We start from the raw sequence: 23,188 nt of genomic DNA on the forward strand, positions 1-23,188 counted from the left end.
TGTCTCTCTTACATTTACTACTCAGAGAAAAGAGATTCATGATAGCAACCGAATTTGTTGCCAATCGAATGATTCGGTTGCACACATAGAATTTTTCGGTTCTATCAACAGAAAGTCAGTTGACAAAGAAGAATTTCGGTTAAAGCAACCAAACTTGTGGCATGTGACATATTTCAATATATAGACCTAAAGGTTAGGTCAGGTTCCAAGCAGCTTTCATGAGTCTATTAAAAACTTATCCTATTGTGATACCCAAGAAGTAAATAGCAGAACATTTATAGTACTTCCGTTGTTTCCATAGTGAACCAACCAGATTCTCTGATGTAGGAATGGATGCGTCTCAGATTCATCCTTGATAACTCATCTAAACACGAGAGGAAGGGGTTTCCAAGAATACGTCAGAAACGGGCATTGGCAGAATAGATGGAACACAGTCTCCTCCTCTTTTTCGTTTTGGCAGCTTCTACGGTAATCGTTAAACCGTTGGCCCATTCTTCTAGCATGTCTTCCAATTATGCAGTGTCCTGTAATAAAAGTACAAATTAGCCTTATTTGCTCGTATACGGGCCATGTTGACCTCGAGATATAGATCTATTAGAATAGGAATGATTTTGTTGTAATATTCTCCATAATTACAGTGATCATTAAAATGAGCCTTGATTCGAATGATCTATAAATGAAATGCAATTTCAACAGGGATGTTTTAAAACACTTTAATTCATGTCTCTTGGATAATTCAATAGTAACAGAAAATAGGCAGTTCTCTCTCTCTCTTTTTTATATTAGACATTTATTACATTAATGTTTCGTATTAGAACTACGTTTCCTATTATTTTCCGGACTGTTTCCATTCCCGGGAAATAATAAAAAATCTGTTAATTACCGGGAATTTTGTAATTCTAAATTGAGCCAAAACCAGTCAAATTTTTCAAAAAAAAAAATGTAAATCGTTTCGTTTTCAAATCAATTTAGGCCAGCATTATTATCATTATTTTCTCTAAATATCCTTAGGGGTTTAATGTTTATCACCTTAATAATTCCTTTAAGTATTTAAAATTTCAAAAAACCTAGCATGCTACTGATGAATTGTGTGTTTATTTTAAATTCTTTGTTGAGAGTTTTTTTGGGATTCGTAATGATTAAAGTTTGTCCTCCTGGGCCGTGTTTGGCTCTCCTGGCGAATGTGTATTCAATATTTAGTAATTTTTTAACGTCCGCATATTATTATAAATTAGAATCGATGTCTGAATCTTCTAATATACCCGGTTTGATAAAAATGACACACCAATCGATATTTAAGATAAATTTCCTAAAAATGTTGAGTGCGGCTAAACAGTAATCAAAGAACGAAATGTTAATAGACAACATTGCAACATTTGACAGGTATCTGTAGCCCCAAGCTTTTGTATATAATAAAGGAATTGAGTGTTGCTACATTTAACATAAATATGTATTAGGATTTCTTGAAGAAGATACATTTACAGTTTCTTATATTTTTTTTAAAAATATTTTCCATAAAAACCGAAAAATATAACTTGAGAAATGGTGTATAACCTTCATATTTCGTTTTTTTAAGGAAATGTGTTTAAAAAATTATTAATTTTTTTCATTTCAACATATGTTTTGGTTATTATTTTGTGTTCCTCTTATTATCTTACAAATTATTTTCATTTTAAACGTTTTGTCTTGTTTCGCAGTTTTTTTTTATTATTTTATTATATAATATGGTTGATTGTTATTGCTGCTGTTTTTTTATATTTTATTTTCACAAACGAATTCATTAAAAAAAAATCTTTACATGCAAAAACTTTTAAAAGAAATTAAATGCACTTGCGATGGCGGTTTCTAATTACGATTTTGAGCAAAAATTTGAATAAAATTTCTATTAAAATTTTGAAATGAACAAAAAAAAAAATCAATTGAGAAAAACAATTTAACTTAAATGCTAACGATTATTTTGTAAAAATTTGTCACGATTCTTAGATTTTGACTATTAAATTAATTAAATTGTTAAGAAACATTTTATTAAAAAACAAAATTAAATTAAATGATTAGCTCATGTAGTATATAATATGAGATAATATTATTTACTAGATTTGTAATAGGACTATAAAATATTTAAATTTATATTTAATAGCTATTTAGTATTTTGTTTAGCTCTCAGTTTAGTATTATGTTACAATATTTTAAAACTTTATAGAATTTTTGAGTTATTTACATTTGCCTCTGGACTTTAAACAAAACAAATTATATGTTCTCACAAACTTAATGAGTATTCTTAGCTGTCATCTCATTATTATTAATGTTAATTTTTTTAGCTTACTTAAATTGTAGTTAAAATATTAATTAATACCTCTAACATTTTAAAATATTAAATTGGATTCACACACTTGTTTTGAGTAATAAACCAAGTTAACAGCACTTTAAACGTTAATAATCTGATGTTTAAAATGTAAGAAAAAACCTTGACATTAACACTTTAAGTAAGTGGGTCAAAGTTGGCTCATCAAATAAAGTAAAAACGAATACAACTCTGTGTGATTTTTAAATACAATTTGTAGAAAAATAGCAATTAATTTATACACCGGTGTGCTCTCAATTGATAATGGCTTCTGTTAATTATAATAATTATATTTTGCCCCAAGTTCATTAGGTTTCTAAAATTTTAAATATCTTTAATAAAATTTACAGTTTAATTTACATTTGGATTGAAATTTACCAACCTTCAATTGAAATTTTGTAAAGAAATTGTCAATTGATTACGGGTTTGAAATAAAAACACTTTTTCGGGAGAAATTATAAAGAGAATTTCCAATATTTGAATTAATACTTCAATTGAAATTAGGGTAAATGTTTATTTATTGGGTGTATGACTTAAAAATGCTGAAGTTTTTCACCCATCTTTCTGGCAACATATTCTGGGCGTTTTTCAGCCAATTCTGTTCTTCAAACGAAACAGTTGCGTTAGGTACAGGTTCCCTGTAATGTCTGTCCCTTTGACTCCCACCAAATACAGAGAATTACCTAATCGCCATGGTTATTTGGCTTTGGTGTCGATTCGGCTGATTGGCCGGTCTTCAAATACGACCTCTTACGCTTCGGATTATTGTAATGGATCCATTTTTTATTTGCAAGTAATAATTCGGGGCTAAAATGATTTTATTTTATAGCGTTCAAGCATCATTTCGGACGTGCAAAATCGACTTTCAAGGTCTCTCGACTTCAATTCGTATGGTAACCGATTTCCCTGCTGCTCGCAAACGTTTTGAAATTGCTTCTTGAGTAGCACCCAATTATTTTGCAAGCTCTTCTTGAGTAATGCCTCCAAATCTCTAAATCTTGGTCTTCAAAATTTTTTGGCTGGCCTGGGCAATTTTTGTCTTCCGTGTCAAAATCACCACTTCTGAAACGAAAAAAACATACTCTCGCACGTTGAAACCGATGGAATACATTCACCATAAGCTTTTTCAATTAAAGAAGTAAAGCAAAACTTCCCGCATATGACGGTTTGTTGGTACAAAATTTGACATTTTCGAAGCAAAAAAAAAACATTGTTGTTTGCCCTATAATGTTTAATAACTAGGGTATTCAATTAATCGGGTTACTGGTTTAATCGGTTAATCGAGCAAATAATTAATCGGGGTTTAGATTTAATCGGTTAATAATCGGTTAATTTTAAATTATTCGATTAACCGAATAATTTATATTTAAGTTACAAACTGAAAATAAACCACGAATTTTGTGTATTTATTTAAGTATTTTATTAATAAAAAGAACAAAAACATAAAAATAAACAAAACATAACAATTCAGCCAAAAAATAAATAATTTTCCTGAGTTTTAATAAAACTCGACTTGGAAAAAACTCTCGCTGATTGTAGATGTTATAGAAATCGAAAATAAGGCATGATAAAGAATATCCAACATCTCAGTATTTTTTTTTTATTTTTTCTAAGCATATAAAATCGTCCTTTATACCATTGAAGTCCTTTTTGAATTTTTTAGATTTTGAATACTTTCAATAATTTCTACAAGTTCTGATAAAAGACTCGTTTCAGTAAAGTCTCCAGTTTCGTCAATTATAATGTTTTCATCCAACAAATATGTACATACACGTAAATTAAATATGTCAGTTGTTATTGGATGTTCGAAAAAATATGTAATTTTACTTTGACATTTGTAAAAATAAGTTAAAGTGCAAAAAAAAGGAATTTCGGTTAATCGGTTAATCGACACAAATTAATCGGTTAACCGATTAACGGTTAATCGATTGAATACCCTATTAATAACTAAGTGGGAATAAATGACAGATTTGAAAAATGTTACAGGTATTTGAATAAAAACTTACCGGGAATTCCAGGTGAACTGATTTTTTAATATGTTTCCTTTACCAATTTTTCATTCATCATCTTTGTTCACGTGAAAGTTCCCCATGTTGTGACATTTTTAGATGGAATTTTGTAAACAATAAACAGCTGTTACGAACAAAATCAACTATTGTGAATGAAACGTTCATGAGAATATCACGATAGCAATTTTCCCTTCGAGGGAAATGGATATTTCATGGGAACCTAAATTTCACATGTTATTGCCGATAGGGGTGAATATTTAAAAGTACGGGAAATTAGAACCCTAATTGGGATATATATTTGAAACAATATTTAAACTCCATATTCATATTTCCAAGGGACGATATTGAACACTGGCTGTTTAATGAAATGTCGGAGTTACTGAGTCTTAGCTGTTAATAAAATTTATTGTTTTTAGTTAGTACAACTAAATCTCCAGGTGTACCACATTTTAATTAACAACTTTTTATGAATTATTACCAGGGAAACCAAAATATGCAAATGCATGTTTTTTCTGGTGAGTCTAATGAGCACATGGATAAGATATTTACACGTTTCAGAACTATTTAAGAATTTTGGCATCGATTTGTTAGTGCATATTTTTGCATATTTTACCCTTAAATACATATTTTTGCATATATTTGTTTTAAGAACATATTTATGTCATATTTTGCGTTTTTAGAGCATATTTTACTGTTTAATAGCATATTTTGAGTTTATCAAAAACAAATTTTGTCTTACTTATTTTTCGCTGTTGTGTTACAGGTTTTACTTCCTTTGTTTAAAATTCAAAACTGAAAAATTAAAAAACAGAAATTTTTTTTTTAAATTTAAAATAACAATTCTAAAAAATTAAAAAACTGAAAAAATTATCACCTAAAAAAAAAAAAATTTTTTTCCAAAAAATTAAAAAACTGAAAAAAAAATTTTGTTCACCTAAAAATATTTAAATTTTTTATTTTGAAGTATAATTAGGTGACGGGTATATAAGATTCGGCAATAATAGCTCCATCTAAATATCAAATTTTAGTTCTAATTCAAACTTAACCGTTCGAAGTGTTAAAGAAATATTGTCTTTTAAATTTGCTCCTGTAACATCAGTTGATTTCGAAAGAACATTTTCTATGTATAAAAATGTTTTCAGATCCAATAGACAACGATTTTTATTTGAAAATTTAAGTAAATTTTTTTGGTTAAAAATTATGTAAAAGTTTGTTTTTTTAAGAGCATATTTTTTAAATTTTAAGAGCATATTTTAAAGTTTTTACTGCATATTTAAAGCGCCTAAAACGCTTTTTTAAGAGCATATTTCCGGTTTCCCTGATTATTACAAATAAATTATAATATAAATGAACTTAAGCCTAATTAAAAATTTACTTTCAAATTATATATTTATGAAATATTTATGTACAAATATTATATCCAAACTAAAACTTCCCCATAATATAATCTACGCAATAATTCACCTTCCTTTAAAAACAAATTATATAAACATTTTTTTTGTTGTCCAAATTATTCTTAATGCCAAAATTGGAAATCAATTTTACACCATCTATAGACTGGTACGCTAATTCCAATAAATATCGCCGACATCATCTAGCTATTGCTTGTAAATTAATATGTAATGTGTGTGGTTAATTATTTATGTAAGTCAGGTTGTAAACGTGACTTGTGTAAAGTATACAACTTGGACAAAGGGGCACCTTATAGAGCGCTCCTAGTAAATATTTAAAATCTTATCAATCGGAGACATTTGTATGTTCAATAAACCAGCCTGCCATTCAGCCACCATCTATTTTAATGCAGACACGTTTAGTTTATAAAATGTTAAATATTTACTGTAAACAAAAAATATTTAACAAAAGTTATTGACTTATCTTTAGGTAAATATGTTTTTGAAATAAAAGTAGCAAAACTAAGGAAAATTTTATTTCAAATTGAAAGCATAAATTTATGTTTGATTTATTTGAATATGTATTCAATTATTTGCAGATTTATTCTAATAAATCTGTTTTTCAAGGTTATCTACCAACAACAATTTGTTTAAAAAGTTAGTGACGTTTTGTACCGTTATTCCAGTCTGTTTACTTTACGTGTAATTTCTTTTGGTGTTGCCAACTATTAACAAGTAAAATTCTCACACCGTGGGCTCGATTTTGCAATAAATATTTATAAATATAAAACTTCAAAATTGTTTATTCGAGCTGCATGAAACTTGATATCATAGTAGATGATGAATTAAACTTGAAATTATTGTACATTTATTACTTAAATCGTGTGAATTTTGAAACATTTATTGTTTTTATCATATTTTTCTTAAAACACTTGTTTATTCCAAGGGAGTAATCAAGTCTTGTTTTATACAAATAATTATGTAAAATCAATATTTGTCATACAAAATTTCCTATGTAAATGGAAAATTTATCTAATACTCACTGTATATACATTAGAGTGCTCCAAGATTGTATGGACGAAAAAAACTTTCTAGGTACAGGCCGTCCCCCCCTCTAGAATTGTTCTATGTATTGTAGAAACACGTTGTGTAAAATATTAGGATGATAGGATAACGTTAACTGGTGGCGCAACGACGCTGAAGTTTTGAGGTGCATTTACAAGGGGAAAATATGCAATTTTTTCAGTTTTTGTAAAAATTTTGCCATTAAATAATGACTTTTACAATTTAATTTAAAAGAATCGAAATGTGTACGTAATTGTCGTTATAATAAGATATAAAAGACAAAAATTGGTGAAAAAATGTTAAAGTTATTAAAAAATCGCCAGGCCATTAACGTGTCTCAGGCCACTAGAACAAGAAATTTATGAACAAAATTAACATATTTTGAGAAATATTAAAATGAAAGCTTATTTTTACTTAACATATATCCATATTTAATTGTATATGAGTTTTTGTCCTCGTAGGATACCTTTAACCTATTCGCAGGTATGACCAAAAAAATAAAATTTTTTTAACGGCAGTTTCAAAACTACAATTTCAAATTTTTAAAAATTTTGTTAAACAAATTGCAGAATTTTTTGATCATCACATGGGGATTTATTGACAACATAATAGGGAATAAAAATGTGAAAAAAGTATGTCAATACCTCCAATAGTTTTTCCGTACCTGCGATATAAATTTTGCGATTTTCGAGAAAAACTAATTTTTTGGCCATATTTTGGGGAATGACCAGAATTTTCTTACTGTAATGATTTTTAAGTAAAAGCTATTCAGAATAATATAGTTCAGGTAATTTTAAATATAGTCTGAAAGTTTTACTAAAATCGGAAAACTTTAACCCTTAAATCGTGAAGGTCAAAGGTCAATTTTTTCAATATTTGGAATTTCTCGTGGAAAGATAGCGAAATATTATATATTTTTGGGCCGATTTTGATGAAACTTACGAAAAATATAAAATGAAGTCTAGTATTCACAATAACAGTACAAAAATGGAAATTAACCCTTAATAGCACTTGGGGTCCAAATGACCCTCAACTTTTAAAATCACGAAAAACACAGTCATTTTGGCCTAAAGTACTCTTAAGGGTTAATTTCAATTTTTGTACTGTTATTGTGAATACTAGACTTCATTTTATATTTTTCGTAAGTTTCATCAAAATCGGCCCAAAAATATATAATATTTCGCTATCTTTCCACGAGAAATTCCAAATATTGAAAAAATTGACCTTCACGATTTAAGGGTTAAAGTTTTCCGATTTTAGTAAAACTTTCAGACTATATTTAAAATTACCTGGACTATATTATTCTGAATAGCTTTTACTTAAAAATCATTACAGTAAGGAAATTCTGGTCATTACCCAAAATTTGGCCAAAAAATTAGTTTTTCTCGAAAATCGCAAAATTTATATCGCAGGTACGGAAAAACTATAGGAGGTCTTGACATACTTTTTTCACATTTTTATTCCCTATTATGTTGTTAATAAATCCCCATGTGATGATCAAAAAATTCTGAAATTTGTTTAACAAAATTTTTAAAAATTTGAAATTGGAGTTTTGAAACTGCCGTTAAAAAAATTTAATTTTTTTGGTAATACCTGCATATACAAGTAAATATGGATATATTTTAAGTAAAAATAAGCTTTTATTTTAATATTTCTCAAAATATGTTAATTTTGTTCATAAATTTCTTGTTCTAGTGGCCTGAGACACGTTAATGGCCTGGCGATTTTTTAATAACATTAACATTTTTTCACCAATTTTTGTCTTTTATATCTTATTATAACGACAATTACGTACACATTTCGATTCTTTTAAATTAAATTGTAAAAGTCATTATTTAATGGCAAAATTTTTACAAAAACTGAAAAAATTGCGTATTTTCCCCTTGTAAATGCACCTCAAAACTTCAGCGTCGTTGCGCCACCAGTTAACGTTATCCTATCATCCTAATATTTTACACAATGTGTTTCTACAATACATAGAACAATTCTAGAGGGGGGGGCGGTCAAAATTCGCAATTTTATTTTTTTGGAGCACTCTAATATACATATTTCCCTTTTTACAATGTAAACAATTTAAAAGTGTTTTAAATTAATGACAGCCTTTCACACTTGAAACTTATTGAACAATTAGTCAAACAAATATTTGATTTTCTGGTTACTTTTCATAATTAAACAATTTAAATTGTACTGTGATCGTCTCATATAGAAATAATGACACAAAACAGAAAACATGGGTTAGGAATTTGTCATTGGAGATTATTTGTTTCAAACTACAATTGATGGCGTTTAATTTATGTGGTTGTTTACAAAATTAAATCAAGAATTTATATTTGTTTACTTAAAGAGATTATGTTTCAATTACGTTGTTGTTTGTTTTTTGTAAGTGGTAACTTAACCAGATAATAAATTAAGCTAGAATTTGAAATGGAAATAAATAGAGTGAATTCAAAACCGATCGATTTTAGTAAACGAATAATTGACACGATTTTGGACAGATTTCTATTTGCGTAGCACCAAATATGTGAACGAAAACGTTAATTCTCTTATAATTCCATAGAGAACATCTGGAAATAGTGCATACAATCGTTGATTTGCCAAATTATATGACTCAGCTGAGATCTTTTTTAACTCTATTTAGAAACCACCTAGGAAAAACTAGACCGCCTTCAGCATATTTAAGTAATTTTTACATTTCAGTAAATAATCGTAGGTAAAGCTACACGTACTTTGTTGGCGCCTGTGATCGTAATTCCAATTATCTAATTCAATAATGTGTACCTATCAATAATGTGTACCTATCTAAAGAATTTATTATAATTGCTTAAACAGCAATATCTAGCTCATACACTTGAAATGATTTCAAAACAAGCTGTTTCATTAAATATAAAACATAATATCATTCTTTTATTTTATTTATTATAGCAAAGATATTTTTAAAAACAGAGAAGCATAACCATAAATCAAACTTGTTTAAAATTTCAAGAATATTTTAATTAATTTACAGATTTTATGTGAAAAATATACACAAAATATTTATCTCTTAATGACATTTGTTATCAAGACAAAAATGCCTGTTCTGTAACTCTGACAATTTTGTCATACCGATACAATAACACTAATAAATGCAGACTATAGCTGATAATTTTTACTCTTGACAATCATTTTGAAATATATCATGACAAATATTTGTTAAGTATAGACGTAGTATTATAATTTTAAAAACCTGAAACCAGCCTCAAAACTTTTCCACTATTTAAACTCTTTAATAGGGGAATACTTCTCCTCATTTTTTTTTCTAATAATAAAACAAATATTTATTATTTTTTTATTAAACTTGTTTTAACAATATTATGAAATTATGACGCCATGTGTTTTATTATTTCACTTTGCCATTTCTAAAATTATTGTTCTGCTTGTCTGTCTGATTCTAATTGTTATACAGTTATACTAAATCATATAAATAACTCTAATTTAATATAATTAATTAGAAAACATGCTCTAGAAATCTATTTAATGCCAACATATCAGTGGCAAAAACAAACAATATAACAATTAAAGTTGTATAGAATGCGGATTTTATGAATTAATTGGATAAAATCATACATTCATTAAAATAATATAACAATTACTGGGGCTTGGGTGAAATTTATTATATTGAAAAAAAGTAATTAGAGTATTGAAGCAAAAGCATTTGAAAATATTGAAATACAGTGGTTCAAAATACAATGGAAACTTTTCCAAATGTTCAATTAATAGGCCCAAAGCAAAGTATTTCAAAATGTAGTATTTCATTAATATATACTTTTATTTACTATATAAGAATAAGAATTATAAGAATGGCTTTGCACTGATCCAATTAAAGAGTCAATCGTCTCCTTTCAAATATTTGTCTGTTCCCTTATACAGGCGTGGATCGCCCCCAAAACCGAAAAGTTTTAATATAATAAAGGAAAAAAATAAAAATGTAAAATAAATTTTCCTTTATTTTTCCCTCCAAACTATTGATTTGGACCGTGCCTTCCTTAATTTTGAGTCATTATTTAGATTTACAATTTTCAAAATGTTTTCTATGGGATTGAGATCTGGCGTTTGGGCAGGCCTCTTTAAAACACGTACATTGGAAACCTAGGTTTCATTTTTGCAAACATTTCCCAGCCATTGTGGGAGCTCAGTGTTTTGTTGGATATACCTTGTTATTTATTACTACTTCACAGCGACGATGCATTGAACTAATTGAAGATTCAATCGTCTCCTTTCAAATATGTGGGCATTCCCTTATAACCTTATCTGATAAAGTTTCCATCGATTTATTTTTTGCAATCTAAAATAGTATCTTTTAAAATAACCCTACAAAAAGCTCGAAATATTCGGTTATTCTAATGAAAAAGATCATTGAAACGCAACTTTAATTTTAAAAATCAATAGTTATAGATTATTGTTGCTTGTGTTATAGTATGACTAATATCTGTCCACTTGAATTTTACGCTTTTAATTATGTTTTCTACAAATTTAGTTTAAGCTTTTTAATTTGGTCCTTTTTGACCATTTGGCATGCATTTTTCTTTCCCATAGTTGGCAACACTAGAATTAGACTGTCACTGATAATGTTGCCATATAATTTTTCAGTTAAACCCAGAAAACTAAAAATCGTCCGTTATTCTATGAAATATTAATTATACGTTCAAGTGTACAAATGTAAGCATATTTGTTTAAAAACTTGTTTTCACCACTCAATATCAATGTTGTTGTACTCATCACCGCCACCCAATTAATTTGACTTAATTAAAGGGATCATAAGTCTTTTTTTGTTGTTTATAATAAAACAATTATACTAAACTCTCCCCTCACTAATAATAATAATAACAATTAAAATATAAGCAAACCAGTTTTGTTATTGTTAAAATACTGAACCACTTTACACAAGTTGTTGGTCGGTTTTTTGTTGTTAATAATTTTTGTGTGAAACCAGTAATAAATTCCTACAGAATGTTGGAATAAAAGTTGAAAATGCCAACAGATCAAGTCTATACCCAATGCTTATGAAATAAAAATAAAAAAGGAATGGCTTTAACACAAAAAAATCTTGTTTTCTTTAGTTAACAACAAAAAGTAACATAAAAATTGCTCATAAAATTTGCACATTTACAAATTGAAAGAGTAAAATCGGGAAAAAATTTAAGAGAGCTGCTCTTCAATTTTGTTTTATTCGTTGTCTACTTTTATGGAAACTTAAAAAAAGCTTTTATTGTGTAGTTTATAACTTGACATTTAACGAAAATAATCTATACACACACTGTTACATGCCACACTCTCTACCCACAGTTTATGACAGCCGACTGGCTGGCTAGTACTTTTTTTTTTAGCTGTCAGCACGCACTCTAAAAAGTTACTCTGGAATCTTACAATCAATAGTGTTTCTTATAAATGTGTAAACCTATAAAAAGATATTACAATTAAATTATTTAAATATAAAGTGTTATTTATATATTAAAAAAGTGAAATTAATTGTTTGGTTTAAACAAAAATTAAGACACAACTTTCTAAATGCATACATTTTATTTTTTTTGTGTCTGATAAATATTTTTTTGTTAAACGTCATTTAATGAAAGAAGAACAAGAAGAATAAAGCAAAAGGAAAAACAAGTCACAAGACTATACACCAAAAAAAATAAAACGAAATTAGAGATAAACAGAATAAACATACACAAAGTATGGAAGAATGAGAAAATAAAACAAACTAGAAAACAAGTTGTTATTAATAAGAAAAAGAAGAAGAATGAGAGCAACAAATCAATGTGATGAAAGAGTGTGCGCTTAAAATTAAAAGCTTTGGGATTTTGTTTACCTTTTTCATTCACAACAATCTCAAACCAAAAGAAAAAAGTAAACATTAAAAAAAGCTTTTTTTCCCTTAAAAACTACAACAGCAACCGGCTTTTTTCTTATTAAATGAAAAGCTATTTTTGTTTGTGATTGTTTACATTTAAAAATAACAACCACAACAACTTGTTGATTTTTGTTTTGACTATTGAAACTAACGTGTGGCAACACTCCTATATTAAAATCCTACAAAATGTGGTTCCTTATCTCCTTTTGTGTTTGTGCCATTGGTTTTGCCTTGGCCGGTCGTAAATGGGGTCGTTGGCTTTATTTACGTTATGGTCGCTTCATATTGCCCCGTTCCATGTTGGCTGCAAAAAATCGTGCCCCCACCCCACCACTTTCGCCATCGGTGGTGAAAAATGATGAAACCCTAGAGGGTTTATTGGATGAAAGTGGGGAAATGCATGAAACGGTAAGTCCAAGTTGGATTTTTTGAACTAAAAAACACTTGAAATGTTTGAATGAAACGTATTTGTTTTTATCATATTGTTGTAAACAAGTGGCTCTTCAAAATTGTTTACTTTATTTGAATGTTATCGCTGTTTTTTTGTTTATATTTTTCAACAAGTTGAAGGTGTTCGGTCTTACACTTGCTAATCTTGTTGATTTAATTTACGATACCTATTACAAATTCTTCTTTGATTGATTGCTATTATAATGTAGATAGGTATCTATTTTTATGGTAAACAGTGGCAGTTTTATATATTTATACAAATGAATCAATATTTGCTTTAATATTATACAATAAAATACTTGAAAATAACTTGTATAAAAAATCCTTTACAATTCTACTAAAAATAGGTACTAAAGTTCAAGATGTATTAACCAGGTGGCAGCGTAACTACAACAATTACAACATACAAGAACAATTGGCATTTTTACCTTCTAAACTGTCAAAAACAAAATTCATAAAAACACACTTTTTAAAATGAAATAGTTTTTTTTGTCACTTTAAAATATGTTAGGTACATAAAGCGGTGACAAAAACATAATTTTTTAAATATAATATAATCTTTTTACTCTTATAACAAATTTAAAAAAATTTAGTAAACAAGTTTTTGACATTTCATAAGGTAAACATGAGTAGAGCAAAAAACAGTCAGTTAACTATATACGCCTTGGTTAACTATATACGCCTTGCTAAAGTTTCTCTTTGCATTCAATTTTTCCAAAATATCCTCTCACAAAGGCGTTTACAGTTATTTTAAACATCGCGTTGCCACTTTCCAATATGTCAAAAATTACTTTTGCAGAATTTAAACTACTAATTTATATGAGAAGCCACAGAACAAAATGTACTTTTTCGATTTTTTTATAAATTGATTTTTTGGTATTTTTCGAAATTGATTTTTTCTAGGAGATTACAACCCAAATATAAAAATACCAAAAAATCATTTTATAAAATTATTAAATTTTCAAAAAGTACCCGCAGATCCTCATATAATTTTATTACATACAAATTAAGTTTCAAATACAATTTCAATAAAAAAGGAATAAGATTTTTTTTAGCATAAATTAAAGCAATATCAAATAATCTCTGTTACCTTAACTGCTATAATAAAATATAAATTGAGTATGTATTACGTTGAATATCTATTAGGTATAATATAATCATTTAAAGAAATAATAAAAACTTAAAATACCTATGCACTCCAATAATTCCTGCCAATTCATTTAAATTCCTACAAAGGAATTTAACCATGATTTTTTTTATAAATAATTTGGACAGTTTTATACTAAATAAGTACACAATTTATATTCCTCAGACATCAAATAAAGATACATATTTAAATATTCAAATCACATGTTGCTATACCACTTGAGTTAAATTCTTTTTGGAATTAATGGCTTTAACAAAAACACATTTTTTTTAAAAAAATAAAAGCTTACATACAAACTACATTTGATGGTATTTTTAAAAGCTTTTATTGAAACTACATTCTGCAGAGAGCTTAAGAGTTTTATTGTAGAGAATTGATAAAATTGAAGGGTTAATGGCAAAAACATGTTAAACCACAACAAGTCGAAATATTATTGTAATCAAACTATTTTTTTTTTTAAATTTGAAATACATATTAACCCTCATATTCATAATCAATTTTTAAAATTATCTAAGGTTTATAAAACAAAGATTCCATACAAATTTTTTTTTTATAAAACTTTGACAAATGAATGTGATCAAATTTCAAAAGGCCTGTATTCGTTTATTGCGAGATATCCATGTAACCTTGACCTACTTGAAAGGAAATAGTGATTATATCGACATAGAAAATGGGGGAAGATTTGAAATATTTCCGCTTGCCTTAATGGCTGCAAATTTTAATAAAACTATTTTTGGGAGCATCATAAGAATCAAAGTCTAATGTTTATGAAACAATGTAAAGGACTTTTTGTAAAAATTAAAAATTTCGCCTATTGTGGTTATAATTTGATACTAATAATTTACCAATCGATATCAAAATATTGGAAGCCATTTTGTTGTATTCGCATAAATATGAAATTTAAATGAAAATTGCATCATATTATTTGACCCTTTATGACATTTAGTCTTTGTTTTTGAAAAAAAGTACATAAATTTATTGTTAAATTTATAGAAGTAAATTCTTTATAATATATTTGTTTTGTTTACTGTATGATTCAATCGAAAACATGCCATTAGAAGTAATTAAAAAATGTTTTTCAAAATGATGTACTTAAAATTATACAGTTAAAAATATACAAATATGTATTTTTTTATTATTTTAATGTCATATTAATATGAAACACGTGTGTGTTTGTAGAAATACAAATTTATTTAACCACAAATTTTAATATGTTTTTTTTTTTATTATTATTTTGATAGCAAATATTTGAGTTGGATTGTTTTAATTGGAAATAAAAATAAAACAATAAGGTATGTCACAGACATTAAATTCGTATGAAATATAAAGTAATAAAAAAGTGACACATAAATATTTCTTTCGTAAAAATTTATAAGTTGCGCCTTAAGGCATGTGACGTTTTTATAGCAAAAGGTTTTTGCGAAAGCTGACAACGTTACGAATTGGATCATACGATTATTTCCATTTTCGTAAAAATTCTGTGACAGACCTGAATAATACATTTTTGTGTAATTTAAATACAATTGAACATTAAACAAATTTCGAAAAAACCGGTCTGAGAATTTTGGACTCACAATTCCATGAAACCACTCATGGAATTCAGTCATTCAGTTTGTAATTTCTTCATTTTTCATTTGCCAGCCCATAAAGTATATATTCTGGATCGTAATATACAACGGAGTCGATACGGACATGTCCATCTTTCTGTTGAAATCAACTTTGCGACGCCCTCAAAAAAGTTCCATTCGTTATTGATTGTTATTTAAAATCGAGAAAGTCGGCTCACAAATGGCTGAGATATAAACAAAAAACTAATAAAAACGCGAATTCCTCGATTTGTATTTTTTTATTTTTCGTTCATCAACGTGAAAAAATTCATCATGTTGTGAAATTTTTAAATGGAATTTTGTAAACAATAAACAGCTGTTACGAACAAAATCAACTATTGTGAATGAAAAGTTCATGGGAATATCACGATAGCAATTTTCCCTTCGAGGGAAATGGATATTTCATGGGAACATACTAACTTTCACATGTTATTGCCGATAGGCGCGTTTGTTTAATCAAAAAGTTTGTTTTCAACAAATTTTTTTTCACCATAATTTTTTATTTCACCAAAAATAGTTTTTAATAAAATATCTTTCTTCTTAAATTATACTTGGTGGAGGGTATATACGATTCGGGACAGCCGAATATAGCACTCTTACTTGTTTAGTATAAAAAAACAAATTTATTTGTTCACTAGAAACCCTATTTATTTTTTTTTTTAAATAATTGTAAGCCTACTTTTTTTTTGAAGTTTAACAATATCTCTATTTGTTTATTTGTCAAAACTATTTAAGTTTTTTTTTTCGTTTTATTTGTGTACTCAGTTATTAAATATGACTTAGTGTATTGCAAATTCAAAGCTTTTTTATATTTATGATTTTGCTATATAATATTTAAAATTGTTCAAGTCAGCTGATTAATTTCTATAGAACTTTTAAAAGACATCATGCAATATTTGCATTCATTTTCGAAAAACCTGCGAAACAGAGAAACATTTGTGTTACTAAACAATAATTAATTAATGATTTTATAGTTTAATTGTTTTTAATTAAATGTTTGAAATATTTGTACACGAAATTTATTGTTATTACTTTGTTCACATACATACATTTACGTATTAACATATGACTGTCTATATTTTAAATTTTCAATTTCGTTTGCTATTTTTTTTTGTTTTTTGTTTTAACTGTTATAAATGTAGACTAATTGTTTATTAACTGAAATTGATGGGAGAGTGTTACAAAGTTGCTAAAACAAAATGATGGATTTACAAGTTAATAACCCTGGTAAATTATTTTTACCTTGGCATTATTATAGAACAAAGCAAGTTGCTGTAGTTATTTTAATAATTAAATGTTTAACAAAAATATTGTAGAAATATTCTAATAATTAAGCGGTGCAATAAATTTCAAAAGGAATTTCAAAATTGTTCTACAATTTAATTAGAATGAACCATTTTTCTAACCTAACTTTTTAGTTATAATTCATAATATGTTGATTGTGAAACATATTTCAACAAGTTAGAACAATTTTTAGATCTAAAATCTAACTGCTTTTGTAAATGCCGTAATATTGACCCCTTTCACACTAAGCAATTTAGTTGCGCAAGTCTCTTGTGTTTGTAGATGCCAGAGGTAATGTCGGGTTAAGGAGAAGACAAATTTACATGCTGTTTTGTTGTTGGGCAAGAGACTTGCGCAACTAAATTGCCTAGTGTGAAAGGGGTCATTGCATCACTGCAGCAAAGTAAAAGTTTAGCGTTGAAAAAAGACTATTTTGGCATCACTGCATTACGTCAAACTTAATGACACTTTTTAAAGCCATTGATTGGCAGTGTTGCTAATTTCTACTGCACAATTCATTTAAATATATATGTCTGCAATTACTTTTAAACCATTGAATGTAGGGCATTTTTGTTTAATATTTGCAGAAAAAAAACTTGTAATTTTCTTGGTATTTGTTTTTTATGAATTCTTTTGCGTTTCAATGAATTATGTATTGACTTTTGTATTCTGTTCGATTCCTAAGCTCATTAAACTAAAAACCTTCATTCATATTTTATCATAGAGGTTCTATGACAAAATTTTGTTACGTCTTTTAATTCGAATGTGGTCTTCGGCAGCTTATTAATGCAACAATGTAGAAAAACTTTGGTGATAATATTACGAGTATTAGGTTACAAAAAATAGCGAAATATGTATGTATGTATGTATGTAGTGTGTAACAGGGATGGAGAATTTAGTACTATTGTACATTTTCAGTACATTTACTCATTGACAATTTATGTACTGCTTTTCTTTATTTATTTATATTTGAATTTTCTGAAAATCGTACGATTAAATAAGGTTTTATTACTTGAAAAGATGTGCATTTGTTTAAAAGCCGAAAACATTACTCGGATTTGGAAAAGGGAAACTGTTTGCCACCTAGTCACTTCTCCTTCGGTATCGAAACGAAAATATGAGAGCATAATATTGGAAATCATGCCATCGATACAGTCGTGTACAGTCTGGATTTGATTCCGTTTTATTCCCACAACTTCCAAGTTAATGTTATTCAATCTTTGAAGATGTGATTGATGTGCTTGCTATGCAGATTATGGATTTAAATCGTTTGGCGTGAAAAAACTATAACGTCCAATAATCTCTCATATTTTCATAAAACAATCAAAACTGAGTTTAGAATTAATTAACTCAATTTTAGCTTAATTCATTAAAATTTTAATTCAGAATTAAAAAAATTTAGCATGAATTCCATAAAACCATTCCTAACAAAATAAAATCTTTAGCTTTATTCAAAGGTTCTTTTATAAATATAATTCATTCGTTGTTGTTTTCATTCATAATTTAATTTTATTAATAACAAAATTTATTCAAATCTAATCCAAATTGAATGAAAATATATTTTCTTTATTCAATACAAAAACAAATTGAATGATAAAAGTTTTTAATCATTTACAAAACAAATTTTTAAAATTTGTCTAAAAACCAAAATGAATTAAATTACTTGTTTTAATTCATTTTGGTTTTTAGAGAGCTATTTTCTTATATACCCTTCACCAAATTATACTTTAAAATAAAAATTTTAAATATTTTTAGGTAAACAAAATATTTTTTTTTTATCAAAGTTGTTTTTTTTAATTTTTGGAAAAAAAATTTCGAATTGTTATTTTAAATTTAATTTTTTTTATTTTTAAATTTAAAATTTTTCTTTTTAAATTTTAATTTTTTTAAATTTAAAAAAAAAAATTTTGTTTTTTGGTGATAAAAAAATTCGTGTAAAAAAATATTTTTTACGATTTTGACCGATTGTAGGTCCAACTTACTATGGTCTTATATACGTCGTTGCAAAGGTCTTTGAAATATCTATCATTAGATATCCATATTGTCTATATTAATGACTTAGTAATCCAGATATAGGTCAAAAATCGAGGTTGTCCCGGTTTTTTCCTCATATCTCAGCCATTTGTGGACCGATTTTGCTGAGAAGATATCTGGGGTCTTCAGAAAATTGATTTCAACAGACAGATGGACATGGCTTAATCGACTCTGCTATCTATAAGGATCCAGAATATATATACTTTATACGGTCGGAAAATTATATTGTGGAAATTACAAACGGAATGACAAACTTATATAGTATACCCTTCTCATGAAGGTGAAGGGTATAAAAAATAGTCTAATGCCTATTTGTAATAGATTTGAATTGAAGAAAAATTTAAACATTCAACTAGTTTTATTAAGCTTTTTGCAATTGATGTGAATTAAAGAAAATCTGAATGATTCAATAAATAATTAAATTTATAAAGAATAAAGCTATAACTAAATTTTGGCCCTAGCACCCCGCGATGCCAAATGTTGTGTTATTTACGATAACATTATCTTCGTGTCATTTTGGAATAAAAACCTCAGCCACAAAAACGATATTTTAAAGTCCAAATTTTCTCAAATTTTTATTACATTTTTATTTTTTTATAGTAAAACGGCGGATTATTTCCCGTTACCGCAAATTTTAAATATAGATTGATATGAATTGAACTTTACCGCGTTTTGTGGGTGAACTTATTTGACAACCGCGAAAAAGTAATACCATTTTATAAAATAACTTTCATTGGTCTCTTCGATTATGCAAAAAAAAAGTTATAGCCCTAATAAAGAATGTATTTTCAAGGGATGAAATCAACACCTTACATTATGAATTCTTTAATGAAATATTTAAGACATAAAATGTAATTTGATTTTTAAAATTATAGGCCTTATTCATAATCAATTTTTTAAATTATTACATGTTTATAAAACAAATTTTGCATGGAAAATCTGTTTTATAAACCTTTTCTTTCGCACATTTGTTTAAACTTGTTTAAAATTGGGTTTGAAAATTATTATTCTGTAAATTCAAAATAAATTAAAAGAAACCTAGCATTTATATCAATTGTAATTTGGGTTAAAATTTGTCCGTGTATAAATAAATAGATTAATCCATTTGAGTTATATTATTCAAATATAAATGAATCCATTGAAAATGGTAACGGAAATTATTTTACAATTCATCACGAAAACCTTATTTTTACAAGTTCTTAGAAAAAAATCCCAGTTATTGGCATTTACCATCTGTAAAGGGAATTTTTCTAGCAGTGGCAACACTGAGCGCAAGTGAGCGACAAAGTGAATGAATGAGACCAAAAAAAAAAAAAGACATGCCAAAGAGTCAATGCAAATCAACACCATTTTGTGCAATAGTTTTGATTACCCACAACTACAACAAAAATAACAACAACAAAACTAGTTGTAATTGCAAAAAAAATATGTAAAATAACACCACCAACCATTTGTTGACACTTTTAAAATTATTTAATAAAGAGTTAAACAGTCGAATATTAAACCTTAAGAAGTTCAAAACAAACAATAAAACTAAAAAAATAAATTAAACAAAAAAGAAAATGTTTACAACAGCTATACAAACTGCACAAAAGGTACCAATCCACGACACAAAAATTTAAATTTCTTGTTTAAAAAAGTGAAAAAGAAAAAAGTTTCTGTGTCATTTATTATGTAGAGCATAAGTTTTGGTTTAACAAATTAAAATTTGAAACAAAGTGAAAGTAAGGGTAATTTTCCTACAATTTAAAACGTATTTAAACAAAATATTGAAATCACATATAAAATCAAAATAAATAGTATATTATTTGTATTCCTATCTATTTTATCAGTTTATTGAAAAAAAAACCATAAATTTAATGAAATATTAAATTTAGGGCACTTGCTTTGTATTTCACAATTGTTTTAGTGCATTTAATAAAACATTTTAATCAATTTTGGGTACAAATATAAATATACTTATTTAGAATATGATTTTTTTTCGAAAATTTTTATAAACAAAACAAATGATTGCGTAGATGTTAAACTTGTATTTAATCGTTTAACGGGCAAAAGACACCAAACCCCTTTCAAAATATCAGCTTATCTTTTGTTTTAATTAATATATTTAATAAATAATTATTAAAGTTTAAGCAAATACACAAATATACATACTTAAATGGGTATTGATTATATTATCATAATTAGGAAATAATATTTTAGTTGACTTTGGGCCTTTATTAAAAAAACAAAAAAAAAGAACTTATAAGATTATCTGTTAATATACTTTTATATACATATGTACTACTATTTATTATTGTAGAGATTATTATTATTATTATTTCAAGTGTCATTATTATTATTTTTATTTTAATTAATTATGTGTCGATTTTTTATTTAAACTAAATTAAAAATAATTTCGGAAATACGTATAATTCTAATGAAATACTAAGAAATTGAAGTGCTGATTTTAATAATAATACGCATAATGGAAATACATTTTTAAAATGGTTAACGATTACATTATAATGTGAAATTCCCTTTATGATATGATCGAATAAAAATCCCCACATTTGTATTATATTCATTTTTATTCTTTAATCTCTCAGTTATGTTTTCAACATTATAAAGATATGTGGCCATATTAAATAATATTTCTAGGCGTTTGCCTAAAGCTATAGGTCTATGACGCTGTGACCCCTTGACAAATGTTTTCGTGCAATATTGTTTATAATTTATTTTAATCGTACTTAATTATCAAGGGAAATATTTATGAAATCACACTTTTATTTGTTTAACTTTCTTTATCACTTAAGTGGCACGTTTTTTATAGCATCCATTAGTTTAATTTTTTTCAATTGTGTTTTTTAAAAAACAAAACATGTCAAGACCTCAATAAATTTTACTACTATATGTTTGCAATATCACATTTGTGGGATGTTTTTATAAAAAAAACATCACTTTTTTGATATGAAGACTCAAATTGATTGGACAACAGGGAGTTTCCCTACACACGTCTTTAATTAATCGTTATGCCCTCATTTAAGCCAATCTCTATTAAGGCTTTTTAAATTGAACTCTTCAACATGAAATGTCCAATATCGACCTCAAATAGATATATTTAACTCTTCTACACTCTGGGACCGATTATAAAGCACAAAAGCAGGATCGATTTAGGTTTCATTGGCAGTGACCAAACATTTTGTCGAACTACTGCAGCAGCAGTTCCCCGCATCAACGATTTCCTGCACACCAGACGATTTTTTCAAGATTTTCTTAAAAAAATGTAATAGAAAAATATTTTTCCAAAATCGGGTTCTCTTCTATTTATTTAAAGTTGGCAAACTTCTTTTGAAAAATTTCCATTATGACGGAAATTATTAAAAAATGTACAGAAATTAATTTGAATTTGAAAAAGTATAAGGCCCGTTTTCTCAATGTATCGACAAACTGCCTGTTACTAAATGTAACGATAAACTGTCCGTTAGCAATATTGATTTTCTCAATATACCGACAAAAAACATTATTTTCAGTTGGCAATACCTCTCAAAATAGATGTGAAAGTTGGGAACCCTGCCTTCAAGTGACAAACATAAATCAGCTGTTTAATGTGGCCATCGACAGTCGGAATCTTTTGAAAAATTCATTATCCTGCATGTATGTCAGGTAGTTAGGCCTGGCATGATAAACTCTTTCAGCATTCACTTGGAACTCATGTTCTTCGAGTTCATCCTCCATCAAATTAATGTTAATTCCTCCATTAAACTTTTTTTTTATAAAATCTATTTAATTTCGTTTAAAAAAACACAAACACAATTAAAATCTATGAACAGCAGTCAGCTGATTGAATTTATCTGTACGATAAATAAATAAATAATTGACAGATGAGGTCGGGTTAGCTTTGCGACAGAATAAAAGCAAATGAGACATTGAAAAAACCAAATTTCTTTAATCTGCAGTTTTTCGTTGGGAAAAAAGATAATCACTTAATGAG

The 23,188-nt window shown here is 27.2% G+C and overlaps 1 protein-coding gene across 11 annotated transcripts in view; it reads left to right on the top strand.

Moving 5' to 3' along the window:
• Positions 1–23,188, top strand: part of mtd (mustard) — a 178,564-nt gene that overhangs the window by 139,841 nt on the left and 15,535 nt on the right. Inside the window, exon 1 of one of the 11 annotated variants that reach the window (XM_065512173.1) lies at positions 12,865–13,101. The exons of the other annotated variants lie outside the window; for them this stretch is intronic. Within the exon in view, the coding sequence (XP_065368245.1) occupies positions 12,880–13,101 (222 nt within the window). The 5' untranslated portion in view covers positions 12,865–12,879. Of the gene's footprint in view, positions 1–12,864; positions 13,102–23,188 lie in introns of those variants that run through there. 11 annotated transcript variants of the gene reach the window in all.

This window comes from Calliphora vicina, chromosome 1, assembly GCF_958450345.1.
Source record: "Calliphora vicina chromosome 1, idCalVici1.1, whole genome shotgun sequence".
NCBI classification, from domain to species: Eukaryota; Metazoa; Arthropoda; class Insecta; order Diptera; family Calliphoridae; genus Calliphora; species Calliphora vicina.